This window comes from Poecilia formosa, unplaced genomic scaffold (assembly GCF_000485575.1).
Source record: "Poecilia formosa unplaced genomic scaffold, Poecilia_formosa-5.1.2 Scaffold29, whole genome shotgun sequence".
Lineage (NCBI taxonomy): Eukaryota > Metazoa > Chordata > Actinopteri > Cyprinodontiformes > Poeciliidae > Poecilia > Poecilia formosa.
The window spans coordinates 2100883-2117369 of record NW_006799968.1 but is presented as its reverse complement, the minus strand read 5'-3'; the positions used below and the strand labels follow the sequence as shown (position 1 = coordinate 2117369).

General features: G+C 39.3%; 1 protein-coding gene across 4 annotated transcripts in view; it reads left to right on the top strand.

Annotated features, from left to right (window-relative positions):
- Positions 1-118: 118 nt before the first annotated feature.
- Positions 119-16487, top strand: part of trpm7 (transient receptor potential cation channel, subfamily M, member 7) — a 46822-nt gene continuing 30453 nt past the window's right edge. For 2 of the 4 annotated variants that reach the window (XM_016669987.1, XM_016669986.1), the window contains exons 1-8: positions 119-308; positions 9050-9129; positions 11595-11633; positions 12353-12554; positions 12786-12999; positions 14109-14233; positions 14344-14515; positions 15640-15814. In XM_016669987.1, coding sequence (XP_016525473.1) covers positions 306-308; positions 9050-9129; positions 11595-11633; positions 12353-12554; positions 12786-12999; positions 14109-14233; positions 14344-14515; positions 15640-15814 — 1010 coding nt within the window. In that variant the 5' untranslated portion in view covers positions 119-305. The remainder of the gene's footprint in view (positions 309-9049; positions 9130-11594; positions 11634-12352; positions 12555-12785; positions 13000-14108; positions 14234-14343; positions 14516-15639; positions 15815-16487) is intronic. The other 2 variants (XM_016669988.1, XM_016669989.1) reach the window with 2 other exon arrangements.

Genomic DNA, 16487 nt, shown 5'->3' with positions numbered 1-16487 from the left:
TCAGAGATGGCAACAATAGATCTTCCTCCTTGTTTGCGTTGAGCAGGAACTAAAACAAAGCGCACATGTGGCGGCTGGCTCCGCCCGGTCACGTGAAGCTCTGGGCTGGCTGACTCAGCCGGCACGTTACGCTGCGTCAGTCTGGAGTCGCTCAATTATGAAAAAGCAACCTTCCGTTGGAGCTGCAGCCGAAGCGGATCTCTCCAGCGTCCAGCGGGCTTTTATTCCAAGGCTAACCGAGAGCAACGCCGATAGATGGATAAAAGCCACGACACAGCTCTTCCTGAGTCTCAACGGTGAAGAGAATGGTACGTGAGCCCGTCTGACTTAGTCCGCCGTGTCGGTGTGGTTTAGCGGCGGTGGTAAATTGGCGCGAGGAGATTGTCGTGACTCATCGGGGCTTTTAAGTTGGACCCCCCCTCCTCCTACCCCCTTATGCATGCTGCCTGTCAGGGACACAACCGGCGGAGCTCCCGGTGCAGTTTTTTCGCTGACAGTCTTGGTTTTGTGTTAAAACACCTTAAGCTAAACGTAACAAACCCAGGTCTCCCAATGTCTCACGAGGAAACCCCCCAGATCTCACTCGCTCCAAATGTTAGCTGGCTAAGTAGCTAGCTCGCTAGCTAACTAGCTTCAGCCGCCCAGGTAGCTTTGGGGGGTTAGCTCTCCTCTACGAGGCAACAGAAACGGCTTTTGTCCTCCACATCGGCCGACGGACACCACTCGTATAAAGCCGTATAGTTCAGAGCAGCTGGCACTCGTTAAAGCAACATTTCTTCCAGCAGTCTCGGATGTCGGACAAGACACGCTGTCATTGCCAGTAACGAGTCAATGCCAGCTTGAGCGGATGCCAAGTCTCCCCGAACTGAGTGGTTTTTATTCAGCCGCCGTCGGGAACATTTAAGTGCTCCTGAAACAGTGATACGTTTAATATCTTGAACTTTTAATTAAAGCCTTTATACACACATTCCTGCTCGTTTACTGTAGCGTTTTATGGGGCGAACCGTGGAAGGCCTGCTGCGGTTTCTGCTGAAGACCTGTTTCAACATATCCGTTTGGGTTGTAGCAGTTTTCCCTTTTGTCTCCGTGACAAACACAGCCTCCTCTTTCCCCGACAACTTCCTGTTTATACCAATTTTTTCCTCCCAGAGGAATGAGGAAAAACTATGCCAAATTACCACCACTTTGACCTAAACCTGACTAAGAAGAAGCTATTTAAAGCCCATCATCGTAGTAATGACAGAGTAGTATAGAGGTTAGTGGGATTGCCCAAATGCGCAGTTTTATTTTCCTCTTAAAACATGCAAATTTATACATTATTTCACAAGATTGATAAACACTGCTATACTTCAGGACCAAAGTTTTGATTTATTAATGGTGACAAGCCTCTAAATCCTACATTTTCCAAACTCATACCCCTTTAAACAACCTGTGGTACTTGTTTATTAAGATACTGATGAAACCTTAAAAAGATGCTGTCAGCCAATAAAAAAACCCTGATTCATGCATTTAAATGTGTTAAAGTTTAAGCCCTCTATTGCGCCTATTTTTATGTATTGAGATTGGCTGTACCCGCTTTGTGGTGGTCATATGCCTGAGATTACCACCGGCGGTCTGAGCGCTCTGACAGTACAATTAGATGTAATCCTGCCTCATCAAATAAGTCATTGTGATTTGTAATCGTATCATCACACTGTTGTTTTTTTTCTCTGTCAAGTTGCAATCCCATATGGGTGGTTTAAGTCTTAAGTAGTCTGAGCTTTAGTGTGCAATGGTCTTGCAAAACCTTGTTTTGGCTGCAGTTCTGTTTGTTTTTTTGTACTGTTAAGTCGTGACTGTGGTTTTTGGATTTGTTTTCTAATTACCTAACAGTAAGGGATTCCCCCAGAAGAAGATTGGTGAGTGTTTCCTCTGGTAATAGACTGGGGTTTAAAAGATGGTTGATTTGTTGATTCTATGAATAAAATGCAAACTTGTTATCTGCACCAGTCTGATTCCCCTCACTCTGCACTGTAAAAGCTTCTTCTCAGATTTCATTTTCTTGCATGGTGTCTTCAAAAGTCTTGAGAGAATAGCTGCTAGCTATACATATAGCTGCTTGAATAAAATTTTTTACAAATGCCTGTGTTGTTGCATTTTATTTTGTAGTTACCTGTATTAAAAAATGTGAGATGTTAGCAAAAATCCAGAATATTATTTCGATGTGTTAAAGTCGCTAACCACTCTTATCTCCGACTACACATCCAAGCAGACATCTCTACAGATGTTCCAGTTAATGCTCCACAAAATGTCATTTCTATTCTTTTTTCTTTTTTTTTTCTTTTTTTTTATCACCTTCTTCATCTTGTTAGAATTTTTTGACAATTCTGTTGACTCCCATTGCTGGATAAACTTTAAATCCGGTTCATAGACGGTGGCATCCATTGTTACTTCAGTAAACAACGCGTTGCTATGTGACGTCTTCTGCGAATGCGGGTCGCTTTGAGGACAAAACAAAATTGGATTTCAGCAAAAGAATCGCCATTGAGCATCAAGACCTGCTCTATGAACATAGCCTCATTATCCAGCTAATATCAGCTAGATGCAGTTATTTCTCTGGAAATGGCAAAACAGCAAAAATAAAATGTATTTATTGCAATAAGTTGTTAAAGCTACTTCCAGTTGAATCAAACTCGTCATCACTTTATATTAATTATTTGTATATTGTTGTTTTTTACTATGATTTTGTTGTGTTTTCACTCAAGGTTGTTATACCCTGACCCTGTTATGTCTACTGCAGGCTCTATTTTGAATCTTTTTATCCTTTTGACCAATCCTTCGAGGTATTTGTTTGATTTCAAGAAGTGATGTGCATGAGGTCAGCCTTATTAACATATGCAGGTGGTTCGACAGAGAAATATGGATGCAGCTTTGCAGAGCTTTGCCCAGGGGGCACAAGTGTGAAAGCTAGAGGGCTGTCACACTTTGGTCTCATGACTGCTCAGAGTTGTGTGCATGGCCTTCCTGGAATCTTATCTGAAGGCTATAATGAACTCGTTCCCCCCCATTTAACATTCCTTTATATCACTAGATCTTGGAACAACCAAGAGGTGCCGAGGATTGGAAGCTGATAAGGCCTGTCTTAGTTATATATCCTTTATTAAATGATTCATTTTCTGTTAACAAAACAAATACACAGAAGCCTATTTATAAATAAATATATATATATTGCATATTTATGTGTCCCATTTAGGCAAAATCAGAAAGTTTTAAAGTATTATCTGGTCTTGAGGTGAATGCACTGCATATGCCAGACTTTGAAACAAATTACATTCAAACATTTACGTAACAGCAGAGATGTCGTTTATACCCAGCACTATCTCAAAATTTATTGTGGCTATAGATTTGATACAAATGCAGCTAAATGCTAACCAGAAACACCAGAGGCCAGAACAGTGAATTGGGTCTGAAACGATTAATCTTGATCAATCCAATTAATCAGTTTAATATGATTAATCATGTTTAATACAGTTAATCAAATAATTGTAATGAATCGCGATTAATCAATTATTGAAATAATCATCAGCTAAGTTAGTAATCAATTGTCAACTGTAGTATTCAGACACAAAGACTTTTCTGGTAAAAAAAACAAAAAAACAACATAGTTAGAGCAGCAATTAAGCCAAAACTGTCCAAAAAATATGAACAATTTTGCATTTAAGATAAAAACATCTTTGTCTGTAAATATGTTTTAGCCGAAACTCCTCAAGTGGCATAGATTTAGCTTCACCTGGTTCAGATTTACTAAAGGAATGCCATCTTATTACATTTTAGGCAATAAAATGTATATTTTCTTATTTAAAAAAGGAATCGATTTATTTTACTTGCATTTTTAATATATTTCTAGTATTGCATTAAAAAGACACAAATGGTTAAATGGAAAATCTGCAGACTTTTCATCTGATTAATCAATTACTAAAATAATCGTTAGTTTGAATTAATTTCAACACACATTATTTTCTGGCTTAAACTTCTAGCATTGAAGTTCACACTTTTCAAAGCGTCACCAAGGTGATTATCAGATCCCATTGGTTAATGTGCAGTTCCTCCACCATATCGTTCCTATCAACCAAGAGACCAAGTGAATTGAATTAGTGATGCCGACAATCCGAACTGAACCCGGCTCAACCAGCAATTAATCCTGCTTTACAGTAGAGGCCTCGGATGGCTTGTTGAAAGAGAGGGGGCCGTTTAGAAAAGATGACTGCATGAATAATTGATCTTTCTCTTGCAATCTTCAGACATTCAGTAATTTGATCATAATTACCATTATTCATAAATCTATAATGTTATTCTTTGAAGAAACGCTTCCCTGGTTCTAATGTTTCATACCAGGTTACAGCTTTTCATTTTATGCTCTTAAAATCTGCCAATTATCTCCTGCTGCAGTGTTATAGAAGCTGCACAGCACACAAGAATTATTCTTCCTTCCAAATTAATTAGGAAAAAAAAGACACTTCATTGTTCAATATCTGTCAGTAGATTGTGGAGGTGTATCACCAGCCTTTATCAATACATATCCCAGTTTTTGATATATTCCATGATATGGCATTAAATCTCTTTTTCTTTTCTTTTGTTTTCATACAGAACACTTGCTAAGCCCGGTGGTTGGTTCTAGGGCAGTCATTCATCCAGCGGCCCGTCGTGTTTTTGAGTAAAAAAATGTTTCTAGTTGACATGAAATTTGAAAATATCACGTGATCATCATGTGTTATCAAAGGATTGGAAGATTAATGCCTGAACATAAACTATAAAGTATTTAAAAAATGCAAATGCTTTAAAAAGACTTAAATAAATCAGTAATGCTTAGCCTGATTGGGGCACAAGTAAAGCCTGGTGGCCCGCCAGGCTTATAATACACTGTGGGAGACCCTGCTTTATAGACTGAAATCTTTAAAAAATGAATTTAAAAAATATAATTCAAAAGATTACTTGAACTGCAGTTGTCTAAATTTAAAAAGAACTACTATAAAAGGAGTTAAGTGCTATACATTGTAAAGCAGTCATGACAGGAGTCTTGGCTCAGTGTACCGTGAACGATGCCCCAGTTCTGAGTCCATGCTTCCAGCCATGCATAAGCAGCGCGCTCATACATTTCTGTAAAATATCTAAAAGCTGGAAGGTCTACAAAAATCACTTCACCTAGGTTTTATCTCGGTGTTCGCTCTGAAAACTCTACTTCTACCCGCATGAAAACGCTGACCCCAACACCTCCCCTCGTTCTTATACTTATTATAATTGGCAGTCCAGATGTCGTCTTGCTGTGTATTTTGGCAGCCAGCTCATGGCATAATGGCTACCTCAGTCTTGATGGTATACTTTTTATGGGTAAAAATGAGGAGAAGGTAGAAAGGAGCTCATCTGTGACGGTTTTATATTGTTGTTTTGAGATGATGGGTGATGACAGCCTGGAGATAAAGAAGAGGGGAAAAGATACATATTAAATATTCTGCTCCTATTATATACATGTGACCACTAAAATGTGTTCTGTGTCTGACGGGAAGAAATGCACTGGGTTGTATGTTGCAGAGAGGAAGAGGGAGGGAGCGAGGAAGTCGGAGACGGTCAGTGTTGTGTGTTTTTGGCACGGCCTCTAAAGCTTAATTCTTTTGTTGCTCGACATTCTCAGGTACCATAGTTACAGGTTAGCGGCACACAGTTCTGCTTTATTCCTTCTTTTAACTCTTTGCAAGTCTGTGTTGAGAGGTGGGGGGGCAAATCAGGATTGTTTTACTGAAAACTTTTCTCTCACATCATTGAATGTGTTTTACATTTGCTTCTAGTTGAGCAGGATGTTGCATTCGTCACAGTGAATCAGTTCCCACGTTGACTTGTTCATGACCTCCAGGTGTTTTACCGAGGGCCAAATAAAGTTCATTTCCAGGTTTAAAGCGCTTTTGGAGGCATTGGTTGTTCGATTTTAAAGTTTTCATCACTACTTATCGATCTGCCTAATCAACATACAGAATATAGGTCAGAATAGGTCTATCTTCATAGTAGTTGTAGTTATTTTGTAGTCTGTGCTAGATGGCCTGAGGTGTTAAATCAACTAAATGATTAGAGCCTTATACTATATTAGTGATTAGCATGATTATCTTTAGTTTATGTATTTGATATAAAATGTTCTGTCCTTAATAGGATGTAAAAGAAAATCTGCAACCTCAATGAACCACAGATAAAAACTTGGTGCCTTTTATGTTTTTGTGATGCTGAAATGAACTCATTTGAACTCTTCATTCAGAAACAACTTCTACACCAAAGAGAGTTTGTATAAACCAGCTGCACTTGGTGTGTTCACCAAGTGGAAATATGTTGCCTTTTTGATAGAAGTGCAGCAATGTGTAGTTTTTTTGGCCGAACACCGATCTTTAAAAAGCCTGATTTGCCAAATCCAATTTTGGCAAATACCAATTTCTTATCGTTTTGTTTTTATTTTTGTCAAAAAAGTCACTAAATATAGCGACAAAGTTGGGAAGCTAGCAACGGAGGGGTGACTACTGTTAACTGTGTACATGCAGATAAGCTTGTCGCAATAAGAAATTAATGACATGATGAATTAAAATTAACTTGATTATTTCCTTTCTGATATTTTCTTGAAGAGCAAGTTTATTTAGGATTTTGTTTGTGTGTGTTTTTTATTCCTCTTGTGTTTTGTTTTGGGGTTTTTTTTTTTGTATTTTTTTTAGTTTGGATATTTAATGTATCAACCACTTCCAATGTTAAGTGTTTTTATAAAATTAAAGTTTATTGGTCTTCGAGAGAGACCAATTGATAATGTGATAATTGCTATCACATTATCAATACTTGAAAATGGTCTCAAAACAATAATAAATTGTTTATTACAATAACTGCTATGACAATTTATTGTGACAGGTCTATGTGCAGATGTGACCTGGTAGGTGTGTGTCGGTTTTTCTCGAAGCAGAACAAAAGAGGATAATGGATGATTTTTTCAGACGCTTGTGGAGGTAGAAGAGGTTGGTTTCTCAATCAAGTATCGACTAATCACAGACCTCCCAAACGTAAGGAAATTGAAGCCGATTTATTGATCCACCCCTTGTTTTCGATCATCCGGTCACCGGTCCGGGCTCAACAAGCTGACAATTCCCCTTATTGTCCATTTCCTGTCTTCAAGAAAGCAAACTCCCAGATCTTTAATTCAGTGTCTTCATTGTGTCTTAATTAAAAGCAATGCAGGCATTCTCTGGGTAATTAGAACACAAGGACTCTTAAGGCATCCCTGGTTTATTGGGAGAGGTTTAGTGTCTGCTGAATGAATCACCCGTAGGCGGTGTGTCATCAGTAGACAACAAGGTATATATCACTGAGGCCTCTGCCCATCCACTAATCCTCTCCCACACCCCGACCCCTCCTCTCTCACTTCTTTCTCCCCAGCTTTAGCTTAATATCTAGTTTGTCTCAAACACATTCATCTGCCCCCCGAGTGGCGTCTTACAGATTAACAGTGGATGGAGTTTGGAGGCAGCAGCCTCACGCTGATCACTCAACTTTTAACCAAGGCCGGATCTGTACGCTAACCGTGGCCCTGTAGACTTTGAGACCCGAAAGGAAAAATGCGCTCAGTGTTCTGAGAGGAAGAGTTTGAGGTGTTGCTGATGATCGAGCAATCGGGGGGGAGGTTGCGGTGACAGCGGTTTGTCCAGGAGATGCCTGAAGGAGCCCTGGTATGTTCCTGTACAAAGCTCTTAAACACAGAGATGAAGAGGAAGACATCCAGGTACACACTCTGCCGTCCATCGGTCAACCTGTGATCAACCTGTTTATCTGACGTTTCTGCCAGATTCTTGCAATAGTGGCTTTAATTTGGCAAGTCACGTTCTCGGCACATGTCTTTGTCTCCTCTTTTTATTACGCAGCATGCTGACACCGGCAGTCGTAACTTAATGTTCAGACTGTAACATAATTTTTTTTGTAGGTTTTAGGAATTGTTAAAGTGCTTCGTTGTAAAGCAGGTGACAACGTTTGGGGACTTTCCCTCTTTGTGCTGAGAGGGATTAATGGGGCTAATCGCTGCTGGGTTTCTCTGAGCTGAATGGAACAAGAAAGCATGAGGGCAATCAATCAAAAGGTCTTTTAGCTTCAAGCCATATGAAAACTTGTAGCAGAGAATATTGTGCTTTGGTTTATTGCAATGAAATGGCTTGCGTTCTGAATTCAAGTCTTGGATTTTGTGGTATGTTGGGTTTTGAAGAATCAATCAGCCCTTTAAAAACCTCAAACTCTGGTCTAAATCCTGGATTAGAGGCACACAGTTACCCCTTGGCCTTTTATTTTCATTTGTGGTTTATTACATTCAGAGAACACTGTTGAAACTCTGCAGTCCCTTTTGTATTTCAAACCTTTAGATTGAGTCCACACATCCTTAAAATGTCTTAAATTCCCGTATCTAAAATTAAGGTCTTAAAATGTCCAAAATAAGTCCTGTTAAGACCTGTTAATTACAGGTCTTAAATTTAGTCGTGGCAGCACTACTTAATCGCTTGTATTCTAAGTTGTTGTTTTTTTTTTATCGCATGGGACATTTCTGTCAGGGAAATGTTTGAGTCACACACAAACACCTTCACTGCACTCTGACTTTTGAGGCTACCGCTAACTTGCTGCTAACATACCCTAACCAACTAACTTCATAAATGAGAGCAAATTCATCGCGGTTGCTGGATGTAATTTGAACTTTTCTGTCTTTATGCAAGTCTTAAATACTATTAATGATGATGCAGGTCTTAAATACCATTAATGGTGATGCAGGTCTTTAAAAGGTCTTAAAAGTTTTACATTTGGGCTTAAGACTCAAATTAAAGAGTCTTAAGCTCAAATTTGAGTGAAACATGAAGATATTCATAGCAGAGCTGCTCTAAACATGTTGTTGGTTACAGATCTTAAGGACTCTTAAACTGAACTTTGTCTAGAACGGATTAAATACAAACATAATTAAACGTGGTGCATTTTACTGCCGTTTCTCACCAATGATTTCTCTTTTTGCTTCCCACAGTCCCAGAAACCCTGGATAGAAAGCACTTTCACCAAGAGGGAATGTGTGTACATACTTCCAGTGTCAAAGGACCCCCACAGGTAAATGGGCCTACCACAGTCTGCTGTGTCTTTTGTTTGGTCTCCATGGAAACTGTGTAATTGCAAGGTGCGAGTCAAAAGTATGCCCAAACGCTAACCACTGCTCTCCAAAGGGTAAATGAGTCTGTTTTAATGTTTATGTCTGTCAGTGTCGGTAATTATATGTTTGAAATGTAGCAGTGGTCACAAACCGGTTTCTTTTTCTTCTTTCGTTTAGTTTTTTTTTTAGCAAATTTTTTTGTGTAATTTGTGCTTTGTGACATTTCTCTTTGTACACTGGCCTTTTCATGACTTCTTCTGTTGACATGTTAGAGATGGCGTTCATGCGCTGCTTTAGAAGCTCCTACATAATAATGCTAGCAAATAAACTGGAACAGCTGTAAAAATTCACAAAACAAAAGTTTCTGTCAACACGTGACTCACTTAATGAGTAGAAGATTCCCACGGCTCCACAGATTTACTGTTTAACAGCTTCCTTTGACTGAAAGCCATTTCTGTTACCTTTCCAAGAAGCTTGATGCCTCTTTTTCCCCTTCTTAACACATACTCGCAGTGGATCACTCTTTTCTTTGTTTTCTTTCATATTAATTATTTTCCACTGACTTTTGTCCACAAACCGCAGTACGTGCTGCTGCTCTTAGATACAATTTGACATGTTTGGGAACATAACCTTGCTTGACATTAAGCCCAATCCGTTCACATGACCAGAACCCTTGTGGAGGAAGTTTCTTTGTGAGGTTTTATAACTGAAATGCACCAATCTAAGAGCTTGTGGTCAATTTCCAAACTCTAATTTTTGTAAAGCTTTGACTGGGAAATAGATTTTTTAAATTTACTTGTTTTTTCAATGTCTAACCATTTTCTGGGTTAGTTTAAAATAAATTCAATAAAAGTTTTCATCAAAATAAAACAAGCAACATAAAACAAAAGGGGGGAGCTCAAAGTTGCAGAGTGGTCTCTGCTTATTCAGAAATCTGGAAATGTAGTAAAATCTTCCAAGTTATTCAAAAGTTATCTGGAAATAAAACCTAACTAAAACGACTGGCAGCTTATCATCTTTATTCTAAGACAGGTTACCTCTCCTTCTCCTTTGTTTCACACCAGCAAATGCACCTTATCACAAGATGTTAATTTTTTTTTTCATAATAGAAATTTGTGTAGGTGTGGAAAAAACAAACTTAAATATTTTGCACAACATTTTGTGGCAGTATTTTAATAAGACTATCTACAAATTCTTTACAGTCTTTTTAAAAAAAAATTTTTAGGTAATTGCTGTGACCGCAAATCACGACAATCATGGCCACAAAAACTCAATTACATTCATTCAAATGTGACTCCATCAAAATACCATTCAGACAAAGGTTGCTTTTTTTAATTACTAAACTGCACACAATAACTGCACTTAATCATCATTTCAAATGTATAGAAGAACCAGGAGTTGAGGAAAAAAAGTTAAAATCCTGACTATGCTACATTAAAAGAAAACAATTTCGCAATAACAATACAATAAATTTGCAACCTTAGCTGTGTCTAACTTGTTTAAAAATAAAAAGCTCTGATTTCCTGTTGTACCGGGTTGTTAAATCATTAATTTATAGTAACTGTACAGGAGCTTGAAATAGCTGTTCAATCATTGTTTATGTTAATCTAGAGGTAGCAGAGAGCAGCCCGTGTTACACAGCTCTGCAGTTAAAACATTTGTTACTTGTATTTCTGAAAATAATAGTTAAGCCTCTTGGATTGGCAATAACCTCCTGTAGTGTTGGTTGACCCTTCCCCATGCTCTGAGATTTAAAGATGGCCAACATTTCCTAGTCGTTCCAGAAAAGTTTGATTTTTCAGGAAGACGAACCAGATAACCACGTGTCTAATTGAAGACGTCTCCTCCCTTGCTTGTCTGTTTGAACATGCCTCCATTTCCTCTCTAAAAGATTCTTATATCTTTTGTGTCGTGATGCACCAACCCAACTGCTTCCGATGCAGATATCTCAGGTTTAGCACGTTACAGAAAAACATTCTTGACTGGACTTAAAACCTTTATTTTTTATTAAACACAGACTGTGCATCTGTACTGAAATACTAATTCAGTTGATAATTCTGCACCAGTGCAGCACACTTGGACATACCAACAGCTTTACATGCTTGGTCAAACGTGTAAAAACAACACAACTTTAGTTTGTCCAGTCAGTTGAGTTAGGAGTATAACATTAGTGAAATGGCTCACCAGCTCCTCTTCATTCAGAATGAACTTCCGCTCTGAAGAGGGTGTCAGATCATGTGCAAAACTGGTGGCTTTCCATCTCAAATCAAAACCCAGTAAAACTGGGATCTGTGCCTATCTAACAGATGGCCTACCTCACTATTTTTTCCCCCAAAAGCAACTCCAAACGTTTAACTCTGTTGTTACCCGGTAAACTTTCCATTAAAATTTATGATAATCATGTTTGTGTAATTTTGCTTCCTAGATGCCTGCCAGGATGCCAGATTTGCCAGCAGTTGGTCCGGTAAGTGTTTTTTCTTTTGAACATGATGTAACATAATCCTTTTACTCAACAGGATGATAAACCTGTCTGGGAGATTCCTTTTCTGCCAACCTTTTGCTTACACCATAAAAAAACAATTCCTTGAACTGTTAATCCCATAAAGCAACAAAACCTCCTTTAGGAAACTGTTAATTTGCAGTTTTTGCTCTGGCAGGGAGATAAAAAAATAGTCCAGTCTGAAGTTTCGTCCTCTGTTGTTGCATTTTACAATCATTCAGGTTGTGACACATTTCAAAATCTTCATTGAACCCAAAACGGATCCAAGTTTTTTTTATTTTTTATTTGTATTGCCTCCATATTGTCACTTGATCCACATCGGCGTGGTGAGCTCATAAAAAGTGAAATTCCAGGAAGTAGAACAAGTTTGCATGAGCTCCAGGGTACTGTGTGTCCATGTCTGACTGGAACATAGTGCTAATGTTGCCTCCCATGAAGTGGCACTTTTTCCTCTTCCCCTCATTTTTACTTTAAAATCTTAAAAGAAGCTCATAGGCTGCTGAAAAGACTTCAGATAGTCTGTTATAATGCCGTTGTAGTTTTAGAGTAGATGGGTTTGTTTAATTAAAGAGGCATAAATTGTTTGGTTTTCTGCTTTTATTTCTAAATTGATATATGTTGCCATTTTTCCATTTGAACATGCTTGTGTTGTGACCTCCCCCGTCCCTCCGTTTGCCCCCCAGGTGCTGCTGTGGGCGGCTGGTTCGGCAGCATGCCGGCTTCACAGCCAGCTTGGCCACAAAGTACTCGGATGTGAAGTTGGGTGAAAATTCCAGCCTGCCTGATCCAGAGGAGTGGTCTGTGGAAAAACACACAGAAGCGAGTCCAACTGATGCCTATGGTGTCATCAACTTCCAGGGAGGGTCTCACTCATACAGAGCCAAGGTAGGTGGGCCCGGCTTCCTCTGCTGGAACATGTCGCTTCCTTTTCCAGGAGGTTAACATTATGTTGCAAGCTGGGCTTTTTGTTTGCAATTTCTGATTAATTTAAGCTCTTGATTAAAATGTTTTCTTGCATAATCAGTTTCAAAATGAATAAAAAGATGCACACAAAGCAGCGCAGGTCTCATTGTGTTGTCACGTTCCTCTTTCTTTTGTCTCCACAAACTTTGACAGTATGTGCGTTTGTCCCACGACACTCGACCGGAGAGCATCCTTCGGCTAATGCTGAAGGAGTGGCACATGGAACTTCCCAAGATCCTCATCTCTGTCCACGGAGGAGTTCAAAACTTTGAGCTGCACCCTCGCATCAAGCAGGTGGTGGGAAAGGGCCTCATCAAAGCTGCGGTCACCACCGGCGCCTGGATCCTCACCGGAGGAGTCAACACAGGCATGTAGTGTGAAACGGAGCGTGGGTTATTATCTTCTGCAAAGATGCTGAAAACTCTGGCTACAGAGTTTCAGGCACTTTTAAATCTGCTTAATTTCAGCAGAGTCCATTGGTGTTTTTTTTTTTTTTTTTTTTTTTTTGCAATGCAAATCACGCTGTCTATTTCAAGACAATTTCTACAAAATATCGGCTCGTTGGTTGATTACAACTTAGGATTGTTTTAGTAAACGATTATTCCAACGATTAATCAATCAATCGGATACAAAATGATGAGTTTTTGCCAGAATATATATATATATATAGTTTAATCTTAATTACTGCTCCGAACATGTTCTTTCAGCAATTTACCTTTTTTTGAGTCTGACCATTAATCAGTTACTGAATGAGTTGCCAATTATTTCAGTAATCGATTAATCACTATTAGTCCGATTAATCGCTACATCCCTGATTCCAACATGGCCTCTGCTGCTGCGGCGGCGGCGGTTGCACAAAGGCTGCTGTGCTTCACTTGGAACCAAAGCTAACTTTTTGCCTGTATGTAGCTGAACGAAGCCAGATGAGAAAATACAGGATCAGGTTCTTGCACTAAAATCAGTTTGTGCGAGAGCTGTGTTAGTCGACTCTACTAAAAGCGACAGTAGATGTACATTGTAAACATCTACGTTTTGCCGCTGTGAAGACGATGCGCTGATGCAGCAGAAGTTTTAATAGTGGCCCCAGAGCATGTTATTAGGCTGTGTATCGCGGCTGAGGTCTGTCTGCAGCCGCAGCAAGATGCTAAGATGCTGTGGTCTGATCATAGTGTTTAAGTCATTACTCATGAGGTCAATTATCCACACCAGTGATTACTTTTAATGCCTCAGTGGCACCCTGGCCACCTGGGATGGTTGTCTACTTTGCAAATTATTGCTGAATCAAAGAGGTCCGATAGCAGAGCCCTGTGGTTCATCAGGGAGTCCGCCACTCTCATCATGTGGAGGTAATTCTGGTCGTGGAGTTCTCTGATGTGGCTTTTGTTGGTGTCTCCACTGCTTGGTGGACTTTATTGATTTTTAATTTGACTTTTTCTTTGATATTGTTAACTGAAGGTGTTTTTTATATTTCCAAAGGTGTTGCGAAGCATGTGGGGGACGCGCTTAAAGAACACTGCTCAAGGTCATCAAAGAAAATTTACACAATTGGAGTCGCACCATGGGGAGTCATTGAAAACAGGAGTGATCTCATCGGCAGAGATGTAAGACACGCCTCTTAATTCAAAGTGATCCGTCTTGATCTCGGGTCGTTTCAAGAACTCTGCTTGTATTTCTGCTTATTTCTTCTTTTTTTTTTTTTCCCCAAATGCAGATTATTGTCCCTTATCAGACCCTGTTGAATCCTCTCAGCAAGCTAAACGTTCTCAACAATCTGCATTCCCATTTCCTGCTGGTGGATGACGGGACGGTGGGCCGATACGGGGCTGAGGTCAAACTCAGGCGGGACCTGGAGAAACACGTTAACCTGCAAAGAATACACGCAAGTAAGGAAAGGTTTCCGTTTATTTAATGAAACAACAAAACGTGAGGAAAAGCTTTAGTTTTTTTAAATAAATAAAAAAATAACTGTAAGGAAAGAGGTTTCTTTTTTTGTTTATTTCAAGTTAAAACAATGTCTTGAAAAGTGTTCATAAGCCTGTTAATTTATTGCCATTTTGTCACACCACAACCACAGACTTTTTGGGACTTTGATAGAATAGAGCACAATGAGGTTGCAGATAAATATATAATGGAAGGAGAATAATGCCCAGTTTTCAGAATTTTGTACAAACAAAAATCTGAAAAATTGGCATTCATTTGGGTTCAACTGGACTTAGAAAGCTAACGCTGGTCCGTCTAAAAACCTCGGTCTCAATTCGGTTGAATGAACCTGATGCCGTTTGAATGCATATGTGAATGCAAGCGGACTGGAGACCGCTACAAAAGCAGGAAGTGGACTATAGTGCGGGGAATTCTGGGTAAATACAACCAAACCAAATGCGTGAGTTTAGCACTAGTCCTACAGTACTAATCCTACAACCGTTAAAATCTGACACTACTCCATTTTGCTTAAATTTTGTGAAGCAGCAAGTTGTGCTCATGTCTTCTTTGGAGGTTTTTGTGTCGTTTCCATCAGTGGTTCTTGATACAGCGCCACCACAGGCAAGGAGGGAAATCAGATATCTTGGATCGTTTGACGCAGTTCAGTGTGAAAGAGCTGCAGCAGCTGAAAATGTAACAAATGTTAAAATTTTAGTCCCGAATCGAACTGAGTCTACCAGACTATCAGGTGTGAAAACACCGACTTTAATTCTTTGAGGTGTCGAACGTAGACCTGCACCAGAGAGGGTTACATTTCCCACAAGGACTTTTAATTACTACTTTCTTCAGTGGCGGTTTGCGTCTGCCTGGTGTAAACCGTGTGATAGCAGCGAGATTGGTATCATCACCACAACCTCTCACACAGTGTCTGCAGAGCACAGCTACTTTAAAAAAAAAAAAGAGCTTTTCTACATCACTTGTAGCCTCTGCGTTTGCAAATGTGGGTTTTAGTAAAAAGCGTGCCAAAAACGTGTGAAGTGTAAATTCACTCTTTTGCCCTTCTTTTGTTTGTTTTTGTGTTTTTCAGGAATCGGTCAATGTGTTCCTGTCGTGGCGTTGATTTTTGAGGGCGGTCCAAACGTGATCCTGACCGTGCTGGAGTACCTCCAGGAGAGCCCTCCTGTCCCTGTGGTGGTGTGTGAGGGGACGGGCCGTGCTGCTGACATATTGGCCTACGTCCACAAGCAGACAGAGGAGGGGGGGTAGGTTAAACACACAGAGGACACATGAAAAATAAAAAGACGGCTCATATGACTGTTTTGGTGTCAGCTTACCCGTTAAAAGCCTGAATGAAATAAATAATAATAGAGAAAAAGGCAAAATCAGAATAAAGAGGGAACAATGATGACCAGTTTGCATTCTGATCTTTTTAAAAAAAGATCAGCAACTGTTTAGTTAAAATCATGCTATCGTGTTTTATATATTAAATGGTATATTTTGTTTTTCCTTTAAGAGCAAAATTGTTAGCCTGTTGAGTTTTAACAATTCACATTATGAAGTTTTTGTTATCAAATCTGTAGCTGCTGCTTGAGCTCAAACCACAGTAATCCTCCAGTGATGTTTGTTCGATTTTATTTTTCTTGCAAGTCGCCATCTGACTCTCAGAAGTCAGAATTTAGGACACAAGATTAGCATGTTTGTGTAAAAAAAAGATTTGCAGAGACCCATAACGAGCCGGGCCGAGTGGAGTGAGATTTCTTCAGTACTTGAATGATACGAAAAGAACCTCTAATATGTTTTTACATCTGTTTGTTGGAAGTTATGTGGAATCTGTCCTTTTTTCCACCACATAGAGGAAAAATCTATCCTGCTTTGCTCTTTGTTGTGTTTCTTTATTTTAAATCACAAAAAATAGAAATTAAATGATTCTTTAAA